General features: G+C 33.9%; 1 protein-coding gene across 3 annotated transcripts in view; it reads left to right on the top strand.

Moving 5' to 3' along the window:
- ANKRD17 (ankyrin repeat domain 17) overlaps positions 1-23,826 on the top strand; it is a 158,267-nt gene that overhangs the window by 12,692 nt on the left and 121,749 nt on the right. The window contains exon 1 of one of the 3 annotated variants that reach the window (XM_063108795.1): positions 20,283-20,362. The exons of the other annotated variants lie outside the window; for them this stretch is intronic. Within the exon in view, the coding sequence (XP_062964865.1) occupies positions 20,309-20,362 (54 nt within the window). The 5' untranslated portion in view covers positions 20,283-20,308. Of the gene's footprint in view, positions 1-20,282; positions 20,363-23,826 lie in introns of those variants that run through there. 3 annotated transcript variants of the gene reach the window in all.

The raw sequence follows: 23,826 nt of genomic DNA, 5'->3' as shown, positions 1-23,826 counted from the left end.
GTATACCTTCGACTTGATGATTTCCATTCCTCTGGGTATATTCCCAACAGTGGGATAGCTGAGTCGTATGGTAGATCTATCTGCAGTTGTTTGAGGAATCTCCATACCATTTTCCATAGAGGCTGCACCATTTTGCAGTCCCACCAACAATGTATGAGAGTTCCTTTTTCTCCGCAACCTTGCCAGCATTTATTGTTCAGGGTCTTTTGGATTTTAGCCATCCTAACTGGGGTTAGGTGGTATCTCAGTGTGGTTTTGATTTGCATTTCCCGGATGCTGAGTGATGTTGAGCATTTTTTCATATGTCTGTTGGCCATTTGTATATCTTCCTTAAAGAAATGCCTACTTAGCTCTTTTGCCCATTTTTTAATTGGGTTGCTTGTTTTCTTCTTGTAAAGTTGTTTGAGTTCCTTGTATATTCTGGATATTAATCCTTTGTCAGATGTATATTTTGCAAATATTTTCTCCCACTCTGTTGGTTGTCTTTTAACTCTGTTAATTGTTTCTTTTGCTGTGCAGAAGCTTTTTAGTTTGATATAATCCCATTTGTTTATTTTTCCTTTGGTTGCCCGTGCTTTTGGGGTCGTATTCATGAAGTCTGTGCCCAGTCCTATTTCCTGAAGTGTTTCTCCTATGTTTTCTTTAAGAAGTTTTATTGTTTCAGGGTGTATATTTAAATCCTTAATCCATTTTGAGTTGATTTTAGTATACGGTGAGAGGTATGGATCTAGTTTCATTCTCCTGCATATGGATAGCCAGTTATCCCAGCACCATTTGCTGAAGAGGCAGTCCCTTCCCCACTGAATAGGCTTGGTGCCTTTGTCAAAGATCAGATGGCAGTAAGTGTGTGGGTTGATTTCTGGATTCTCTATTCTATTCCATTGGTCAGTGTGTCTGTTTTTATGCCAGTACCATACTGTTTTGGTTATTATAGCTTTGTAGTATAGCTTAAAGTCAGGTAGTGTTATGCCTCCAGCTTTATTTTTTTTGCTGAGCATTGCTTTGGCTATTCGTGGTCTTTTATTGTTCCATATAAATGTCTGAATAGTTTTTTCCATTTCTGAGAAAAATGTCTTTGGAATTTTGATGGGGATTGCGTTGAATTTGTATATCACTTTGGGTAGTATGGACATTTTCACTATGTTGATTCTTCCAATCCAAGAGCATGGAATATCTTTCCATCTTCTTGTATCCTCTCTAATTTCTCTCAGCAGTGGTTTGTAGTTCTCATTATAGAGATTTTTCACCTCCTTGGTTAACTCAATTCCTAAGTATTTTATTTTTTTGGTGGCTATTGTAAATGGGCAGGCTTTCTTGATTTCTCCTTCTGCATGTTCACTATTGGAGAAAAGAAATGCTACTGATTTTTGTGTGTTGATTTTGTATCCTGCTACTGTGCTGAAATCATTTATCAATTCCAGCAGTTTTTTTGTAGAGGTTTTAGGCTGTTCGATATATAGGATCATGGATAAATTTCTGGAGACACACAAGCTCCCAAAACTGAACTATGAAGACGTAGAAAATTTGAACCGACCAATAACAATAAAGGAGATTGAAGCTGTTATCAGAAGGCTCCCAACAAAGAAAAGCTCAGTCAGGTTTTAACTAGAGAAGCAGAACAAGTAGATTTATATATGACTGATTGATTGATAGATACATACTAAGAGATTTATTACAAAGAATTGGCTTACATGATTGTGATGTCTGGCTAAGAAAGTCTTAAATCTGTAAGGCGGGCAGTTAAGGAAGTAAGATTGTGGGCAAGCTGGAACCATGGGATTAGGCTGAAGCTCTTCTCCACAGGGCAAATCCATCGAATAGAGAACCATTGTAGACTCAGCTGCTGTTTGGAGTCTCATTTGCTGGGAAAAACCCAATCTGTTTTAAGAGCTCACCTGGCTAGGTCAGGCTCACTGAAGAGGATCACCCTAGCTTAAAGTTAACTGATTAGAGACTTTAATTATATTTGCAAAATCCCCGCACTGCAGCACCTACATCAGCATTTGATTGAATAACTGAGAATAGGTATTTGTATGCCACAAAATGGCTGCTGTCCTCCCTTTTTCATCCTTAGTTTAGCCTAACCAAGTTGACACATCAGAAACCATCACAAATGGGAAAGCAACACTGTTACCCTTATCTTTACTACAACCTGCAAAGAACCCTTAAGGTCACAAAGTTATCTTCTGGTATTTAGAGCATAGCAGCAGCTAACTTTTCTATCCTAAGAGGCCCCAAATTACTGGACTCTTGTTGGTTGGAGTTTCTGCTGAGAGAGCTTCTCTTAGCACTGTTTTCATGTCTATTTCTGCTTGCAAACTGCCTTATTTATAGCTGAATTGATTTTTCTGGTTGATCTTTAAATAGCAAACACACACCAATATGCTGAATTTTTCTAACTTTTTCTTAGAGCTGCAGACTTGGTAGGTGTATGACGTGCCCTCCGTGTTATTGCAGCAAGAGTTTTACTAAATGTTTTGCAGCTGCATAACTGGGGTAATTAGCTCTCCAGCCTGAGATATGTTTTCTTGCTAAGACATCAGAGTTTTTAGGAGTTTATTATGGTAGCACCTCACTTCTAATTTACTGTATCAGTTAAGGTATAGGATGGGTCATTTGAGCAAAGAGACTCTAAAACACATGTAGTTCAGGCAAAATAGATGTTTTTTTAATTTTTTTTGTTTTTTATGTGATACTCTAGGGGTAGTCCTTCAGGTCATCACAGATCTAAGTTCCTGCTGTCTCATTGCACACCATCCCTTAAGTTGTATGTAGTGGATTGAATTATGTCCCTCCTAAACTCATTGAAGCTTGAATTGTATTCCCCACGTTTTATGTATTAGAAACTTAGACCCTACTGTGACTGTTAATAGGGTGGGATATCCTATTATGGTAATGGAAAGGTGGAGCCTTGAAGAAGTGATTGGATTATAGGACCATGCAATAGTGAATGGTTTAAAAATGTGATCAGGGGCGTGATTCTGAGGGCTATAAAAGAAGAGAAGAGTCTGTCTCTCTCTGCTGTCTCTGCTTCCTCCATCTTGCAATGTGAGATCCCTCGGTCACTGTTGCCACCACCAGATGGACTTTGGACTTCCCAGCCTCAGAAACTGTAAGCAATACATTTCATTTTCTTTATAAATTACCCAGTTCCAAGTATTTTGTTATAAGCAACAAAAACGGACTAATACAGTTGTGCTGTCCAATACTGTAGCCACTGGCTGCATGTGGCTACTGAGCCCTTGAAATGTGGCTAGTGCATCTGAGAATCCAAATTTTTTCTTTTATTTAATTTAAATTAATTTAATTGAAATAATCACATGTGGCTAGTGGTTACCATATTGGAGAGTGGAGATATAAAACATTTCTGCCATCACAAAGTTTTATTGGACAGCTCTGCCTTGGGGTTTTGACTTTATCTACAAGGTCTAATTAGGCTTATCAGCATTATGTACTCTGTTATGGGCTGAATTGTATATCCCTTACATTTACATATTGAAGCCCTAACCCCAAGTACTTCAGAATGTGACTGGATTTGAGACAAGGCGTTTAAAAAGCTAATTAAGGTTAAATCAGGTCATATGGGTAGGCCCTCATCCAGTCTTTCTGGTGTCCTAATAAGAGGAAATTTGTCATACAAAGAGACACCAAGGATGCACACACACAAAGAAAAGGTTATGTGAAATACAGTGAGGAGGTGGCCATCTGCAAAGGAGAGAGGCTTAAAAGGAACCAAATGTGCTGACACTCTGATCTTGGGCTTCTAGCCTTCAGAACTTTGAGAAAATAAATGTTGTTTAAGGCTCCCAGTCTGTGGTATTTTGATATGGCACCCTTAGCAAACTAAAACACAGACCATGAGAAATAAAAAACAGAAAGGTGAGCACAGATAGCTTCCTTTTAAGGAATTCATTGACCAAGGAGTTGCAGACATCCCGTCCCATTATATCCTGTTGGCCAGAACTTTGTTACACAGCCACATGAGGGACTTAGCTCTTGCTGGGTGTCCATAAACACAGAAGAACTTGCCAAGAAGTGGCTTTTTACTAAAAGAAGGGAAGTGTGGACATTGGGGGATAATTACTATCTCATACTGATACAATTCTAGGATTACATTGTCCTTATGGCTAACATTACAGGAGAAAAAATCGTTCTTGGTTCTTGAAATAATCTTGTTGGTGTATGTTGGGTCATATGTCCATTTTTGATTGAGCTACTGTCACTAAGGAAAAAGATGTTTTGTCCAGGACTATGTCATGTTTTCCCACCCCATGTAGGAAGTGGACTAGGAAAGGTCGTTCTTACCCTCATGGGAAGAGAGAGTTTCTGTTGCCGAAAAGGCAAGGTGGGAGAGTGGGAAGGGAAAAAATGTTGGACGTAAGACCTTGAGAGTGTACCTTGAATCTTTCTATTTTCTTCATCTCCCCTACCTTACCCTAGCCCTGGCTATTATCTTATTTGTACTTCATTGTAGCCTCCCAATTTGGTCTCCTAGCTCTCTCGCCTGTCTCCCCATACCTCATTCATTCTTAATGCAGCAGCTAGGCTAATATTTCTGAAATGTAGACTGTTATTTGACTTCTCACTGCTCTTTAAATGAAGTCTAAACTCCCAACTCAGCCTGCAAGATTTTGTATGGCTGCTCCTTATTGGTCCACCCTCATTTTATCTCTTTCAGTTCATTCATTCACTATCTTCTAATTACACTGACCTTTCTGTTCTTAACACATGCTGGCTTGGAGTCTTTTTACTTCATTCCTAGGATGTTCTTCCTAGGAAGAACTGACTCTTTGTTCTTTCTCATCCTTTAGGTTTCAGCTTAGATATCCTTCTCTGTACAGGATTGTTGGAGAAAACTGTCTCCCCTTACACCTCCTCTTCTCCTACCTCCCTTTCAGTTTTCTCTCTGTAACTGGATAAGTTGAACTGGGCTGAGAAAATAGGAGCTCTTTTAGTCTTTGACCAACCTTTATAGTATTAATACTTAAGTGAACTCTTTTTTTTGGCAGCTGGCTGGTCCAGGGATCGAATCCTAGACCTTGGTGGACTCTTACATTTGTTTCTTACCCTTTAGAAAGGTGTTTGTGGGTGGGGGAATTTGAGTGTTTGACATTCTCAAATTCTTAACAGTCATTTGTTTGTTCTTGTGTTCACATCAATTTTAATTATTCTTAGGTGAACCTTGTGAAATTGCTGTTTTTATAAGTCAAAAGCCATCGAATATCTGTGATTTCGTATGATTCAACCTAATATGTTAGCATGCTTTGGTGTCTTATAAGGCAGTTCTCACTCATTGATCTTCTTTGTCAAGAGTTTTGGATATTGCGCATTTAATTTGTCAGATGTACTTTAGAATCATCTTTTGTAAAATGCCATAAAATATTCTTACTGACATTTTGATAGGATATACATTGGAATTTAGATTAATTTGAGGGAGAAATAGATGTATAATGTTGAATATTCCCATTCAGAAACATGGCATACCTTTATTTTTTCAGGCCCTTCATCTGTCTTTAATAAAATTTTATAGTTTTCGTATAGGTTTTGCACATTTCTTGCAGAGTTTATTGCAGGCTATTTTATAGTTCTTATTGCTATTGCGAGTGGTATTTTTTCTACTATTACACTTTCTAATTAGTTATTGTTGGAGTATAGGTTTCTATTGATTTGGATATTTTGATCTGGTATGTGGCCACTAAACTGTACTCTTATATTAAGTCAGTTTATTCTGTTGAATTTTCTGACTAGACTGTCATATTGACCCCAATAAATTACTTTGTTTTTTTATCAGTTCTTTTTCAGTATTTATACCGTGTGTTTGTTTTTATTTCATTAGTTTTGAATGTCCCCAAAATGTTGAAAGTCAATGGTAATAGAGGCTATCCTTGTCTTTCCCTTCTTTTAATGGGAATGCTGTGTGTTACTCTTAAGTATAATGCAAATATCCTTTATCAATTTAGTATATCTCTTTGTCTTAGCTCACTAAGTTTTATCAGAAATAATATTCTAAATTTTTTCAAATGCATTTTTGGCATCTGTTGAAATGATTATTTCTTTCCCAACCCCCTCAATCTGTTTATATGGTAAATTGCAATCACAGGTTTCCTAATATTAAACTGTTTGAAATACTTGGTATAATGTAGTATTTTAATGCACTGTGGGATTTGATTTCATTAACATTTTTATTTATATTTTTCTGTGAAGATTATTTAATGTTAGATTTTTCAAATTTATTGGGAGAAACTATAAATATTTTCATCCTTATATCAGTCTTATTTTTAACCATATTTGCCTCTAAGATATTAGAAAGGAATTTGATCTTGTGCTTTATTTTATCTCTATAGTTTAGTAAGTTAGTGGCTTAAGTAATTTTGTGCATAGCTCTAATATTTTATAGTAACTTGAAATTTTTTTTAATTGTGGTAAACAACACAACGTAAAATTTACCATCTTAAGCATTTTTAGGTGTATAATTCAGTAGTGTTAAATATATTCACATTGTTGTGCAACAGATCTCCAGAACTCTTTTATCTTGCAAAACGGAAACTCTACCCATTGAAAAACTCCACATTTCTCCCTTTCCCCAGCCCCTTGCAACCACCATTCTACTTCCTGTTTCTATGAATTTTTCTACTTTAGGTACCTTATATAAGTGGAATCATACAGAATTTGTCTTTTTGTGACTGTCTTTTTTCAGTTATCATAATGTTCTCAAGTTTAGTCCAAGTTGTAGCATGTGACAGGATTTCCTTCCTTTTTAAGGCTAAATAATATTCCATTTTATGTACATATCACATTTTGTTTATCCATTCATCAGTTGATAGACGTTTGGGTTGCTTCCAACTCTTGGCTATTGTGCCTCTTGTGTTTTACATGTAATTTATTTATTTCAAATTTATATGGATTCATGGAAGGAGATGGAAACTTAATTTTGTATTTCCAAATGGTTAATCAGTTGACTTAGCTATTTCATAGTCTTTGTGTTTCTTAATGTGTTTCTTTATTATGATAGGATGTATTCCAGTGGTGAAAGTTCTAGACCAAAGGTACATGGGTGTTTTTGTAACTGTCATTTTATTATGTGTCAACACCATATTTTTTAAACTCTAGTGGTTTCACAGTGGTACAGGATCTGCTAGGTCAAATGTCAGCTTTCAAGCCCTGTTTATATCTTTTCTCTCTGGATGCCTATCTTTGTTGTCTGCTTTATCCATAAAGGGCCAAATCAAATATCTTTTCTGAAAGGGTTCATAACACCGAGCACAATGAGTAAATATAACCCCAATAATAGTTTAGTGAGTGCTTACTGTGTGCCAGCACAGTTCTGATTGCTTTTTGTATATTATCTCATTTAATCTTCACAACTCCTAGGAGGTAGATAATATTATTCACATTTTGTAGCTGAAAAAAATTAAGACAATTAGTAACTTATGCAAGGTCACAGTAGATGATGGAAATGGAGTATAAACATGGACAGTCTCACATCAAGTCTGCTTTCTTAACCCCCGTGCTCCACTGCCTCCTTACTACCCTTTTATGGCCCCCCTAGTCATAGCCTGAGAAATATTTTTTGTATAAATTGTAGAGCTCACTAGTTCATTCCATCTTGCTTCTAGGTTCCTTTAGAGAGCTCTGTGAATGACATCTTAACTCTAATTTGTGTTTAGTGACCTACCCCTAGGTTACTACACATATCTAGTAGTAGTACTGGAACATTTAGGAATTGGTTAGAACACTAGGTTAACCAGGGGAGAGTTATGGAGCACCCCTCCACCTCTCCCTCCAAAAGTAGCTTTCTAAAATTGCTCTGTTTTAGTTCATCTCTGTTTCCCTAATCCCCATCTTGGGAAAATTCACGATTGATATTAAGATGGATTTCATAGATTGTGAGTTAATCATTATGCTATTCACCATTTCTGAAACATCAAATCAAAATACATACATGACTTCTTTCACAGGAAGTGCTCAAATTATGAAGGTGGAAGAATGCAGTTTTAGACCCTGCTGCACCTAATAAGAATAGAGAGCGTGTGAAAATGAGGTTACTGACTAGATGGTTGGCCATTTAAAAAAAAAAAAAAAATTAGAAAAATCTCTTTTATTTTTCCTTTCCAATTTCATTTAATTTGATTATTCGATAGAATTTATAGATTGCCAGTAAAACTGTTCAGTTGTAATTGTGCATGTGGGTTAATTATTTTAGGTGGAGCCAATATTAGCATAGGCTAAGGGGGTGGGTTTCTGTAATGAAGACTTCACAAATGATAGTTGTTTGGGTTAGATGCCCTTTTAGGATTTATTCAGGATTTGTTGGATCTTTAGAATTTAAATAGAATATGTTTATAAATTCCCACAGAACTTTAAAATTTATAGTACTTTATTTTACTGTTAATAAAGAAGGAGAGATGAGAGTAATGGGAAGTGCACGTGCTTTTCTGATTCTTTTATCTCCTTTTCTGGGAATGAAAAGGCAAACTATATTCCTTTGGCTTCTCTGCTGTAGGCTCAGCAGATAATACTAAGGTTCTAGATAAAATGGCAAACTATCAAGGCAAAGATTTGATCTTGCTGTTTTCTCAATCTCAGAACCTTTAAAATATATCTCTAACTTGCTTTGTGGACTGTTATTTCACTTGTACCCTTCCTTCTTTTCTTTTCTTACTTTGCCTCCACATAACTACCTCACGGTCCAAGATCCACTCCACCACTCAGTCTACCTTTCTGGCTGCAACCCAGACTCCAGTATCTGACTTCTCTTAATCGGGCTCAAGCACTATAATATGATTTAGGTTGTGAATATGCCTTAGTGTGTGGGAGGTCTTTTCATATGAGGAAGTTCTTAACTGCTTTTGCCTTATCACAAGATTCTATTATCTTTTATGCCAAGACATAAAAAATACAGACTTGGTTATTGCAGCTTTTTGTCTTCTGTGCATGAGCAACTCTGTTTTTATCTCATGAAATCCCGAAGAACAACTTTGCTTGGCAAGAGGACCCATTCATTGGCTTAGGCAACCTAGAATGTTAAGATTCATATATCTTATTCAAATACCAAGGTCCTTCTGACCTCACTACCGTAAGCAGTAGTTTTTCTGGAAATCTTAATGAAATGGCAATTAGGAAGAAGGGTCAGATTCCAATTTCATTAAACCCCAGGCATGTAAGTATTTCACAATTTCTGTGCCTGACGAAAACTTGCATTGATTCTGAAATAACCCATTGCCTTTGTATTTCTTTTCTTACCAGTGTTTCTCCTGGAAAAACTGTGGTATGGAAAGAGTTTGAAATCAAATTGTCAACTTGCTTTTGAATCCTGCTTTAGTAGTACTATGTGATTTTGGGAAAGTTGACACTTAACCTCATTTTCTTATCCATGTTGTGGCTAATTTCTTTTGAGTGGGGTAAGATGATAATCTGCATATATAGCACACTACACTGCTGTACATGTTAGAGATACTCATTACTTATTTTGATATTTCTCTGGATTTAATTCTTGCATAATATTCTGGAATGGAGTTATTGTCCTTTTTCAGTCGGGAGCAATTTTCTTTACCTTTTTTAGGTCATGGACTTAGATTCTGATGAAAACCATAGACCTATTTTCCCTCCAAAACGTACTTGAATACATAAAACAGCATTTTGCAAATTGTTTCAGGAGGTTATAAAGTTATTGAGGCATAGTTCTATGTTATAAACCTTAGGTCAAGAGTACTGGATTTCATCTTTTATCCATTGAGGAATTCAGTGACCCTCTGTGCTTTTTATCACATCCGAAATCAAAAAATAAACAACTCTTTCCCTGTCTCTATCCCCAATAATCACACCAATAGCTACAGAATTTTTCTTTGAGATGTTGCTACCATATAAGCATTCAGAGAGTTTTTTTGGAAAATAGTTAAGAAAATTTAAAATCACTACCAACCTTCCCTCCTTCCTTCTTTTTCTGAAACTGTTGTAATCTTGACTCATGGAAAAAAAATTAGTTAAGACATAATTGGTTTTTATATCTGCTTTATTTTTTTTTCCTCTAGAGGGGTGAAAGGTGTCATGTGGAAAAGATAAGTGGTACTTAATAAAGTTTACAGCTATTTCCTCATTATATGTTTAACAAACTATAAAACTATAATTTTATTTCTTCGGGCTTATTTTATAGTTATTGACCAAACTTTTCTTTTAAATATGGTGGATCTAGCACATTTCATTAACTTTCTTTCTTTTCAATGTCCCACCGATATTGTTTAAAGATTGAATTAAAACATATTTCTGGAAAGCAGGACCAGGTGTTGTTATATTACTCAAAATACCGTATAAAGAGGAGCGAAAAAAGCATTAACTGTAACTTTAATGTGTACCTATGTGTGTGTTGGGAGGCAGGTGAGGGGATTCAACTTAGGCACATGGATGGATCCAAACCTGAATAATGTCATCAGTACAGTTTCTCAACATTTTTTGGTCTGTCTTTTTCTCTTTATTAGCTTTATTTTCAGCTAGGCAAAAACAGTTGGCAGTCAAAGGATGGCATATTCTGGCCAGACCTGGGTCAAGTGGCCACCCCTGTGGTGGCTGGCTGGGAGGAATCACCTCTATCCAAACCACATGGACTGTGTTCCCCACAAAAAAGAGGGATGATGTTATTAGAAAAAGGGGGCAGGGAGAAAGCATGTTGAACAGTAAAATTACAGTTCACAGTCCACTGCAGGTACCATCAGAGGACCAGAAATTTTGAAGAAGATAGAAAGTTCACGGAATTGGATTGACAGCAAAATCGCAGAGGAAACTGGAACCCAAGATACCAGAGGTAAGCTCAGGTTTTCCCAGGGGAACCTCAGAATGGCTCCAAGCTTGGTGTCAAAAATTCAAAGAACAGTAGTGAGCAGTTGGGTAATAATCAGGAATTTTGTAAACAATCATTTTCCATAATGCTGGTTCGTTTGGGCCTTCTTCCTGCCCTTTCTCTAGCCTAAACTGCTCTGATGGCAGTGGTACCTGCCCTCAGGCCTGAAGTTTAAGAAATGTTCTCTTAAGAAATTAAGCCAGCAGTTCAGTAGGATATCCACTGAGGTGCTGGAACTTGAGAGAGAAGTAGAAGCACTAAAATGTAACACTCCAGTGAAAAGCAGTGTTGTCTATTCCCAGCAAGCTTGATTTCCTATCTAGGTACCTTTCTGGGATGCCTGCTTGTCAGTATGCCCTACCTGCTTAAATAGTACTGCTTTTGCATTTAAGGGAGAATCCACTTGTGAAAACAAACCTGAGCAAACTCAGAGAAAGCCCACACTCTCTCTAGTCTCTAAAGTAATCTTTCATTTGCCGCTACGAACAGAGAAATAACCAGATAATTGAGAATCAAGAGGATGGAAGAGGATAAAGATGAATAAAAGGACAACTGACTTTCAATATAATTCAGAAGAAAACATCAAAGATAAATGTAATTGTTATTTAAGATTTAAGAATATGTTGCAATGATTATCATAGCTGCAGTTTTGAAAAGGGGGCAGAGAACCAGAGAAGTTTTTGAAAATTGTAAAGAAAAATTTTAATGGATGGGCTAAATAATAATTTAGCATGAACGAAGACTGAGTTGTTGATTTGAAATTAAAAGGAGGCACTATCTGCTGCATATATAAAGCCAAAAAAAAAAAAATCTGGAAAAATTGAAAGAAAATTTAAGAAGTGTGGAAAATACATCACAAAGTTTTTGTGTTCATAAATATGAGTTCTAAAAGCAGAGGTCAGGTAACATGGGAAGGAGAAAATAATGAAAGAAATGAAGAAAATTTCCTGAGCTGGAGAAAGATGAGGAATTTTCAGATTGAAAGAGTTCATCTGGTCCCAAGTAGGATGAAGTCGAAAAAGATCCACACCTAGACACATCTGGTAAAATTTCAGAACTCTAAAGATAAAAAGAAAATCCCAAAATTATTGCCAGAAAGAGGGAATAAGGTATGGAAATTCAAACAACTGAATTCTTAGCAACCATGCTGAATGCTTGAAGACAGTGGAGCAGTGACTTTCCTATTCGAGGGAAAATAGATTTGGGCCTAAGTTTTTTATACCCTCACACTATTGTGAGGACAAGTACATTTTTTACACTTGTAAAAATTATATACCCTATATGAAAATATTTGAGATACTGTAGCACAGTGAAAAAGATAATTCAAAATAGAGGATGTGGTGGTGGTGTTGGGAGTGGGATGGAAGGAAACTGAAGAAAGCTAAAAGGAAATTGAAGAGTTTTATTAGTTTGGAATACATGAACAGTTCTCCTTCAACCAGTAATGTCTAAATGACATAAAATTACATTTCCTGGTTAGAGTGTAGTGTAGTGCTCATAACACCAAGGTCCAGCGTTCCATCCCTCTACTGGCCATCCGCCAAAAACAAAAACAGTAAAATTACATTTCCTTCAGGACTAGTATTTACCTAATGACATTATAAATGTACTTAATTTATTTTTAGTTTTTAGAACTAACCTAGAAAATATAGAAAATAGGCTTAATTATAGTTATGGAGGAGAACGTTATAAACATTTATAATATAAAAATAATGTAAACTATCAACTTAGGCAGTGGAGGGCAACAAAGGAAGGGTCAGTGCTCACTTTTTCACTGGACAGTTGGTAGATAAGATAGTAAAGATACAGAATTGGTGAATCAACGTCATCTTTTGAGAAGCAGATTTCTAATTGTATGTTTTTCAGATTTGATTTTAAAATATGTATAATATTATGGTATTATAGGCGTAAATTGTAAAAGACCATCTAGTTATACTATCTATAATGGCTCTACTTGAATTGTACATAGTTTTCTACATGAGCTGGAGTGCTGAAAAATCAAGGTATGCAAATGTATAACCATAAAATAACTTAATTATGAGAAATACTTTTAAAACTAAGCATTTTACTGGAAATTGTGAAATCTCTATGTATAGGAGGGGCACAGTTTCCTCAAGCATATAAAAACAACCATCATGTAAACAGATATTATGTTTGGCAGTTCAGTTATGCTTTTAAACATTTTGTAAGCTATTAGTTATTCTGTGCCTAAACAATATTAACTACCTTTGCTGAAAGAAATTAGCATATATGTTCTTGAAGAGGTTGGGAGTTGATAGGCTTTCTAAAAATCCTTGACTCTAATAAGCAATTGGTGATGGAGGAGTTGAAAGATAGAAATGAGGACTAAATTTGATTCTAAAGCATGCTACTAGTGAGATATCAGTTACATGAAGTGGTAAATATTGCCTTCTGGTTTTTTTTATGTTTTATTAGTTTTTCTTGGAGATTTGATAGTAATTGGATATCTGAAATTTGTGGGAAAAGTTAAAAGTAATTGTAACATTACTTAGCTGTGGTATGAGATATTACATAGCTGTGGTATGAGATATTCTCATGACAACCAAAGAAGTAGTTCACAGTTATATTGAATGAGATCAGTATTTCTTTATGTATATATGTGTGAGGGTAGTGATGGAGGCCTATCTGTATATCCACATTGGGAACTTTGGAATGTCACAGTCATGCTTTGGTATTCATTTTATGTGAAGACCCCTCAGGATCCTCTATTTATGGTCAGGATTGGATAAGTGGAAGAGGGAATGGTTCCCCATTTTGCAATTTCTGCCTTTGCCCTTGGTGGATAGAAACAATTTAATGTAATACATTTTGTAATAGATTGAATTATGAGTTTAAAAGAGTAGTCTTTTGATACTTGATATAATTGCTTGCAGGCAAACCATTCAAGGTTTTTTATGAATAGGTTAGGCTAGAAATAGCAGAGTGGTAACAGATATCTTGAGATCAAACTGATTGGAGCTTGTTGTTAGGGACCCCAGACCATCAAAGAACCGGAGGAGGAGAGCCAGTGACAGCAATGGGATTCTATGGTTACTTGCGTAGTTTTTACATCCCAATTATTCTCCATGCCTTTGATAGTGTCTTGAGTTACCTGGAGCTATTTCTTTAGTCCCCCAGAGTGTAGAAATTGGTGACTGTAAAAAAAATTGGCTTTGGATTTAAGCTTTTTCTTGTAGTTTTTATTTTCATATTCAGGCCACACCACATATGTGTGTGTGTATATTTTGCGGGGAGGTAGGTACATTCTTGTTTTGGAGCAGAAAATGTGTTGCTGACCAGATTGAGAGTGCAATGTCATCAGTAGATTTAGCCTATATGAAAACAAAAATAATTGAAATAAGTAATTTCTGTTATGCATGTACTTTATTTTTATTTGAAAATATTGTACAATACAGACAAATTTAGGGAGTGAATGTGACCTAAGGAAATAAATATTTTATCAGTTTCGTATACATAGAACCTATTGTGAAATACTGGAAAATGAATGAATTCATGGTGTTATCCATTGTGGGTAGAAACAACAAACAGATACAACTGTTACTTGGAGATATGAAAAGAGGGACCAAATGCTTTGTTTCATACTGTGCTTGGTATGTTACTTATATTTGGACAAGACTGTGCTTGTATCCCATTCTGTACATAGGATACATCTGGATGAAATCTTTTATATTTAAATATAAGAATTCTCTTCTGTACTGTTCTAAGTTGAATTTCAGATATTATTTATTAACTGGATTAGAGAAGAATTGAAAGAGACTATAATGAATCAGAGAAGAGGGAAAAGATCCATGAAGATTTTAATGTTAAACTTTGCCAAGAATTAGGATAGTGTTTGTCTAGATTATAGACTCTTGCAGGTGGATTATTTTTATTTGTCATTCTATATCCAGTGTCCTATATAAGGCCTGCCACCTATGAAGCACTCAGTAAATGTATAAATGAAAAATCAGTATGCTAATGATGATCTTTCAAAAAAAGGTCTAGGATTTTTACGGTATTAGCCTTGAAAAATATTTTATTTAAGCAAATAAAATATAATTTTAAATATTTAAAATTAATATTATAAAATAGTATGTACCCATCCTCATATTTACTAGATTACAGTTGTATGTCTTTAACTTAATCCTTTGTTACCTAAACCTTTTAGATATTTCTCAACTTATCTAGAATTGTATCCAACTGTCTTAATTTGGAGGTTCTGGCGAAGGTTTAATGATTCTTATTTTTAAATATTATCAAAATTAGAATTGGGATGTATGTCAGGAAACTCAGAAACTGTTTAATGTTCTTTGTGTTAATAAAAACTGTTAATGTGTGGCTGTATCTTCTTAGTATACATTAGATTTTTATAAATAATGATGGAAGGATTACTTTAGAATTTCATGCTTTAAAAATGACTAATTTGAAAGTAAATATAGAAGGCAAAGAAATAAATGCCCCCAGCAATATTTTATTAATTATTTAGTGAAGATATACCCAAATATTTCCCAAAGAATTCTGGAGTTTTAGAATACTAAATTCTGGCAGAAACATTTATTCACATTTTACTCCCAAGTTAAAGAACCCATTAAACCTTGCATAGAATTTGTATTTTAGCAGAACTAGGATTTTATTTTTAAAGGGTAGATTATTTGACTTACTATTCTTCTCTCTTCTCTAACTACATATATATAGATAGACTTTGCAATATGGCATATTTTTTACATTAATCAGTTGAAGTTCTTTATCTGTCAGAGAATAAATAATATGATTTTTTTAGATAAGGGGCAGAAATTAGATGAGAAGAGGTATAACTTTGATTTGAGATTACTTGAGAAATGGAAATGATAGGAATTAAGGATAAGTCTGGATACATGTTTTAAAAATAATGCTGATTTCAGATTTTTATTTTTTAGTAGATTTGTGTCATTAATACTTTATAGGGAAGCAGGCAGTCCTCATTCACTGTCAGTATAAATGAGTTCAACTTTTTTAGAGGGCAATTTGGTAACATCTATTAAAATTTTAAATCTGTATACCCATCAAGAAATTTACTGTATAGTTATGTACAGAGTATGTATGCCTGAGTATGTTTATTGCAGCATTATGAAATGTTAGAAACAACATAAATGCCTATCAATAGTGGACTGATTATAAATACATTATAGTATAATTTTTCAGTGAAAATTTGAACAGCTGTCAAAAATGAAAGAGATAGATCTACATGTGCTAATCTGAAACAATTATCATGGAGTATTAAATTTTTAAAAATGATACAGAACAGTATGCCTAATATGCATCTAATTGTATAAAAAATAATCTTCCACTGAGATATGCTTGAAATGTGTAGGTTATTTCTGGAAGAAAACACTAACTAGTTGTTTCTCCAAGGAGTTGGTGAAAGTTAGGTTTACTTTTCCCCACATTCTTTTTTTGTACTGAGAATGTTTTCCATGTACATATATTACTTTATAGATAAAAACTGGAGTTAAAAAAAGAAAATAATTTGTAGTGGTAATGAAAATAATATTACTGTGCTACATTAAACATACATTCTAGAACCTCAGTTATTTTATAGCATAAATTCTCCTGGTTTAGGAGAAATATAAGGGAAAATCATGGGGGGATGTGTTGTTGTTTTAATAATATATGGGCTTTCAGAAATTTTACCAGATTTTATTAGCCTTTTAATTTAAAGTCTATTTAAGTCTTTAATATCTGCTTTTCATTTATGTTTGGTTTAGGCTGTTTCACACTTGGGTTTCATACTTACTGCTAAACTACAACTTACACAGTAGAAAAGAGAAAAATAGAGGTATTATAAAGTAATGATTAAATTTCATACATTTTAAGAGGTTAAATTGTTTCAGATTTTTTTTCTAGTAGTTTGTTTTTATGTGGGTGGGTGAAATCATTATGTTTGTCCTATCACCAATTATCTATCCTTGTTTTGTTTGAAAATGTGGATTTTGAAGTCTCACCATTCCCTAAATAGAAAAAAAATATTTGATGGGAACAAAACTTTACAAGAGATTTTTGATTAAAAAAAAAAGTTTTATGTGAGGGGAACAAACATCAACAAAGTGTTAAGTCATGCAAAATAGGGTTGTTTGTTCGTAAGCACATTTGTACATATTGTTTGTTTTTGTTTTCCTTTTTCTTGTTCAGGGAAACCAGTGCTGGTCCTAAATAAAATTGTACAATTTGGAAGATTCCTTCATCCAATCTAGGTGTTTATTGAGCTTCTATCCTTTTCCCCCTTTTTTGTGACAGGCTTCTCTGTTCACTTTGGACATTTGAATTTCATTTCAGTCAGTATTTTCTTTTATGATTTTATATTATTTTTGTGTGTTGGTTTATATTTGTTTGCATAGCTTAGTGTTATCTACTATTTACACTTTAATACTTTTGACATGGGCAGAAAATGAAAGGTCTTGTGCTACTGAAATCTATTTTAGACAAATAGGAAGACAAGTTTTTTTGCCTATAAAATGAGGTGGAACTGGAAGGTGGCTGGCCTTTTGGGATGATGAGTCTTTAGATAGATGAGTATGAATATCCTTTCACATCCTCTTGCCCAGAGTATCCTGCTGTGGCGTAGATCATCATATTAACAAAAAAGACTAGAAAACAAAATTATGGAGAAAATAATTATCTTGCTATGTAACAAAGAATTACAGAAATTCTGAAATTTAGATTCTGTTTATATTGAGTACTTTCAGTATCTTATTTCAGTGACCTAAAGATATAGTCAAAGAACTAATATTTTTGTCATCAGAAATTATTAGTAGTGGTAACAATAATTTTAAAAGGGTTAGGATGCATTGCTGAATAGCAGATGATTCTTCTATTTGCACATTTGTTTATTTAATCAAAAAGTATGTAAGTGCCTGCTTTATGCCAGAGACTGTGCTGTCCCTGGGTATGCGTGGGTGAAGAAAGTGTTGCCTGCTTTCATCAAGCTTCTGGTCTGTAAAGGAGACAGATGATAAATGGTATATAAACATCCATAATTCTTTAGGAAAGCCGGAATCGCATATTTATTAATAAATACTTAACAGGATGTGTCAGAAAACGTAAGAGAAGCACCCCATAATCCTGGAACAGAAGAGAGGGAAAGGAAGATTAAATGGTTTCATTAACTTGAGTCTTACGGGGCTAGTTTCTTATCAGATAAAGGATTTGGAAAGCCCTTTTTTTAATGGGAAAAAAGAGAGCTCCAACATGTAAGTTCATTGAATTCAAACATTTTTTTGCTTGCTTACATTGGAGGAAGATTTGAGAAAGAGAAACCTTGTTGATGACCTATTAAGTCTAAGGATGAAGCATTTATTTGTAAGATAGAAAGAATTAACTTAGAAAGCAGGAAATAATAAAAGCCAGTCTGCTAGTTCCTCTTTAAGACACGTCTCAATGGAAATTGTCTTGTTTGAGAAGCCTCCAAATGCCAGGCATACCTGTATATAAATGTAAACAGTAGGTATGATCTAAGGGAAAACATTAATCATGAATCCTTAATTTATGATATCATTTGTTTGCCATTAATTCCACATAGCATTTGGTGTCAGAAAATTCTCGATTTGAATCTTGATTTGACTTTGCTACATAACTGTGTTGTGCCCTGATGCTTGGTTTCCTCATCTGTGAAATGAGAATAATATCACCTGGAGGAAGTATAGTAGATGGTTCTGAGTATAGACTTTGGAGCCAACTGTCTGGGTTCACATTTTAGCTCCTCAACTTAGTTAGCTTAGCTGAGAATAATTGGGCAAGCTGCTTGATCTCTGTGCTCCAGTTTCCATGTATGTAAAATAGGTATAATAATGGCATCTTTTAGGATTATTGTGAAGATAAAATAAGTTAATATATATAAAGGATTTTAAATGGTATATAGTAAGCACAAAATACTTCACTAATATTATTTTAAATGATTGTCACATAGCTGGGTTGTTATGAGGGTTAAATAATGTTTATTTAAAAAACACACTCATATTGCCTGGCACAGTAAGGGTGCTTCCTAGATATCAGAAGTGGTATAATAGGTACTTTATCTCATTTAATCTTCATGTAAACCTATTAAGAAGTAACCTTATCTGTCCAGTTGAATGCACCTGGAACTGTTTCTGATATATAATAGATAATCCAAGTTGAATGAATATTACCTAATTTTATAGATTAGTAAACTTGGACCCAAGAGAATTCCAAAATTTCTTTCCACTAAAACATGGCATTACTTTGAAAAGATATTACAGGCAATGCCATTCACAGTGTCACTTTTCTCAGTTTAGATTTGGACACATGAGTTAATATATTTATTAACTCTGTCCTCCATTTTTTCCTCCTTTCCGTTTAACTTAAAAATTCATTTCCTTTAGTTAGGTTAAGGAAATTTAGACTAGGGCAACTGTTCCCCTTACAATGATTAGATTAATAAATCTGCACATTGAGGGATCACTTTAAGTTGTTTGTATAGTACTCCTGAAAGTGTGGGGTAATTTTATTAATGCCACAGACATAAAACATTTTTCCTTTTCCAGTGCATTTTTCATATTCAAGATTGCATGAGGAAGAAATTGGACCATCTAACAAGTTTTATTAAACCAAGGATCAATTACAATAATGAATATAATATAAATTGGCTCTATTGTCAGTTGCTCACTTTATTTGGTGTTTGGTGATCCAGATATAGATCTTTGAATTTGATTAGTCTGGAATATTTTAGTCTCTTATAATATTTATAATAAGGAAAAAAAAAAGGCCATTTCTTTGGTTAGTAAATGAAGTTAAAGATACTACTAGAAAGTGAATATACAATGGTATGTTACTTCTTGCTTCAGTAATCATAGATCATTTGAATGTTAATCTTATTTTTGTGGTTATTTTATAAACAGATTAGTTTAAAGAAAACCAGTTTATCATTAAAAAAAAATCTACATTAGGATAATTACTTTTGGCACCCTCCATTCAACAAAGTGTGTATATTATATAATCCATTTACCTGATGTAACAAATTCCTAACTTTGCATTATCTTGCCGCCCCCTTTGCGTCTTTAATACAGCCATTAATCTCACTACAACGCTTTACTAAGGATAAATTGCCGCGTAACCCACTTCAAGCTCTTTTGTTCAACCAGGAAGCCAAACGTGTTAAATAGCTTTTTAAAAAATAGATAATTATTTATTTTTTGAAATTTAAGGATTTTAAAATTCGAAATGGTAAAATAAGAGACTTTATTTTGTCTGTTGAAATCACTTGACAAAAGTTTGCTTTGGAATAAAGCCTCTGTTTCTTTAAAAAATGCACAGTGAGTCACCCCCTGCTCTTTTGGTAGATGCCTGGCTAGTGAACAGCTAAGCTGCTTTAGGCATGTAATAGAACATTCCATTTCCTGTTCCCTTGCTGACACAGAGGAGTGTTCCTGCTGGCAATGATCTAATCATAGTGCAGTAAGAAACATGGCAGTTTGATAAAACATGGTGGAGACAGCAGCTGAAATGGAAGCATATGTTCTAGAAGACATTCTTGAGGTAGGGCTAGGTTTGTAAATGAAATGAAAGTTGAAATCTGAACAAAGAAATGGTAATCTGCTGGAATTATTTTACAGATGATTTGATTAGAGGAGAGAGCAAACAGACAGAGCATAAAAGCAAGACACCGTCAGACCTTATTCCGTGTGAGAATGTGTCAGTTTGGTTCACATGAAGAAGTCTAGAATTATTTTGTTTAAACTCATGTTTCATAAATTGTAGATGCATTATGTTTGGTAGGGGAAAAAAGGGAGGTCAGGTTTAATAAAAAGCCTTGTGCTGGTGGTGACCTTTAGATTAACTCAGTAGAAGGTGGGGTCTGCAAAGCAGCTTTGAGTAGGTTTAGTATCATATGTCTTAGAATTCATTTACATATGTAAGCCTAAAGCTTTGCTAGCAGTTAACTATTAAAAACAGCTGGCTATTTTAGGGTAAAACTAAGCTTATATGTCAGTCTAATTCCTTAATTTAGCTGGTACTGTCTGCTCCTAGATTTTTCATGTGACTTTGATTATTATGAAATAAATTATTAAATTAAAAATAAAAAATTCCTAAAATTTAGGGCACTAATGCCAGAGAGCTATCAGTAAAGATTTCTGTAATTTGAGTCAGGAGAATTTTAAATTATATTTTCTTTTTTTTTTTCTTTCTGGCTGTATCAGTTTTATAAGTACCTATTTAAGTATAAATCAGTTCAAGGAAATACATGTCAAAGTGAAACTATAATTGATTTTGGCCTTGGGTATAGTATACTTTCAAAATTTGTATTGATAGGTATAGATATTTAAATTCTATTTTCTTACCTGAGGGGTTGTAAGATTTTATTTTTTCCTCATTAGGAAAAAAACTGGCTAATTCAGATAAAGAGGCTTTATGGTGGTGAGTGGTATTCCTAATACTTAGACTGTTAAGATAATTTATTAACTATTTCATTGTCTTCAGGAAGAAATCATATTATGGGGAGAGGGCTTGGGAGAAGAAGCTGGAAAAGGAAGCTAGGCGGGGTTAGCAGGAGAAAAAAGCCTATGCGCATTATAAAGTGCTGCATGATCAATGAGCATTTTCTGGAGTCCCTCAGTGTATGCTTGGAGCTGACATTGCAGGAAGTCTCATGGTTGTTCTGCAGAATGAAAACTGATTCCATTGTATTATCTACGTCCTTGCAGACACCTGCCAACATACTCTTTCCCCCTTTCCTAAAAGCTGTTGTCTGAGTTGATCGTGTGATTAATTTCCTTTCTCTCTCTGTCTCTCTGTCTCTCTGTCTGTCTCTCTGTCTCTCTGTCTCTCTCTCTGTCTCTATTTTTTTCTTTAACTTTGATACTGTCAGTGAGTTTCCTTAAAAATGGGGGGGTGATATTATCCCCTTAGAAATTGTGGTATTCACTTTCATCAAGGGACTTTAGTAATTATGAGTTGTCACATAACTGGTTTGGTTTAAACAAATCTAATTAAATTATAAAGTTCTAGTGGTGCATTTAAATTTGCTTTTAAAAATTTTTTGCTTTGGATTTTAAAGAAGTATACTTTATATATTTCAATAAATCTACTTGACAAGTTTCCTTGGCCATTTAAATTGTCAGCATGTAACGTTTTAGAAGTCTTATTTATTTTCTGGGGAAAAACCCACTTGAGCATAGTTGTGCTTTTTAAGTATAAATTTTTTTTAATGCTGTCTTAATAAGTTGCCTTTGCATTATTTCCATTTAAATTGTTTAATATGTTATGATTTTGTATTACCTAGTTTATTCATTGTTAATATTGGTTATTAAGACAACCTCTAAAATTTTAATTTTGTCCTTATTTTCAATCTGTTTTAATTTGTTTTTTTGTATACCTGTTGCATTAAACCACAGTGAGTAGTTTTCTCTTTTTAAAATAATATTTGATCTAATTGAATATTTTTCAATAATTGGCAGACTAGATGTCAAAGTTGTCCAAGTGCTAATAAAAGAGGCTTCTTTTTCAAAATTATAAATACTCATAATGACCTAATGCTAAAAATAAAAGTGCAAAGAATAAATCTGTTAACTTTGAAGCTAAATGTACTGTTTTTAAAGTACCTTATATTGCAAGTAAATAGATATGTATTAATAATGGGCTTTACAGAAAAATATTTCGTTTTTTTAAAAAAGGGATAACTCCTTGCATCAATGTCCAATAATGAATAATGAAGTTCATCTATGTACCACAGTGGCAATATTGTTGTTCCTAATATTGAGCTATTTGAAGTTTAGTACTATAATTTTCACCTTTGTGATTTTAATTATTGAACATTTGAAATTTTATGTAGATTATGCTTATTTACAGTAAATAAACATTGGACTCCTATTTTTTTCTGTCTTTGTCACTTGGTCCCTTGGTCCTTTGAGTCATAAATTTTTAAAAGGTTCTCATTGAATCTTAGTAAAAAGAAAATTTAATATCAGTATCATTAGTGAAATAGTACAGATTAATTCTCTGCACTGAAGGTAAGCTGTGGCTTACCTTTTAAACTTTCTATTGTGTATCCCACTTGTGTTTTGAATTTTTAATCTTTAAAATCTTAAGGAAAATTTTTCTTTCCAAAATTTATAATAAAACTAGAAGAGGTTGATTTCAGTTTACATCATTGCTTTTCAGCTCTTCAGGGTAATGGGTTAAATAGAATAACTTGGTTATTTAAATAATCCAGTCAGTAATTTTCTTCTGTAAACCAAAGTAGTTGAGGTGTTTCTGTTCTGTCTGCCCACCTTCTATAAAAGGAGCTAATATTCAGGAAAGTAGCCAAATACAGATTATGGAAAAAGGGCTATGAGCCTATAAAAATATCTCTTTTCTTCTACTGTTTGTTATTTTTCCTAAGACATGATTATAATTTTAGAATTTTCATGATTTTCCTGTAAGTTATACATAGTAATGAATCAGATCAATAGGAAGAAAAAGCCCTCCGATTTTTCTTTTTTGGTATATCCCATATCTGTATGACCAAGGGCTGTGTATATAGACTTTTTTATGTGAAAACATGAAACCTATGAGATTATTTCAGAAACTTGATTACTATACATTCTATTTTATTTATAATAAATCAGTATTGGTAGTTTTCTATAAGAATTGCCTTCGAAATGAGAAATCGTCACAGATATTTCTGCCTTTTAGTTAAATTCAGAATACTTTGTACAGAGTATAGTATTTAATATATTTTTTCTTTAAAAAAGTAACAATTTTTAGGAAAATAAAAATATTTGTGGTGTTAAGTATAATAATAACTCTCAGGCCCAATCTTTTGGCTTTGCTAAACTAAAGCCAGGATTTCTAGCTTCATCTGTACTTGATGTTACAAGTCATAGGTATAAGGTAAAAACCCTAACTCTCTTTGGTTTTTTCTTAGAGAGTCAGTGGATCAAGGATTTTACTGAACACTTTAGATTGGAACTGAATTAAGAGTGAGATTTAAACAAAGTAAGCAGGTTTACTATGGATCT

Source organism: Cynocephalus volans, chromosome 9 (genome assembly GCF_027409185.1).
Source record: "Cynocephalus volans isolate mCynVol1 chromosome 9, mCynVol1.pri, whole genome shotgun sequence".
In the NCBI taxonomy this organism is placed as follows: Eukaryota; Metazoa; Chordata; class Mammalia; order Dermoptera; family Cynocephalidae; genus Cynocephalus; species Cynocephalus volans.
The sequence above is the reverse complement of the archived record's forward strand: the minus strand, read 5'-3'. Positions and strand labels throughout refer to the sequence as shown.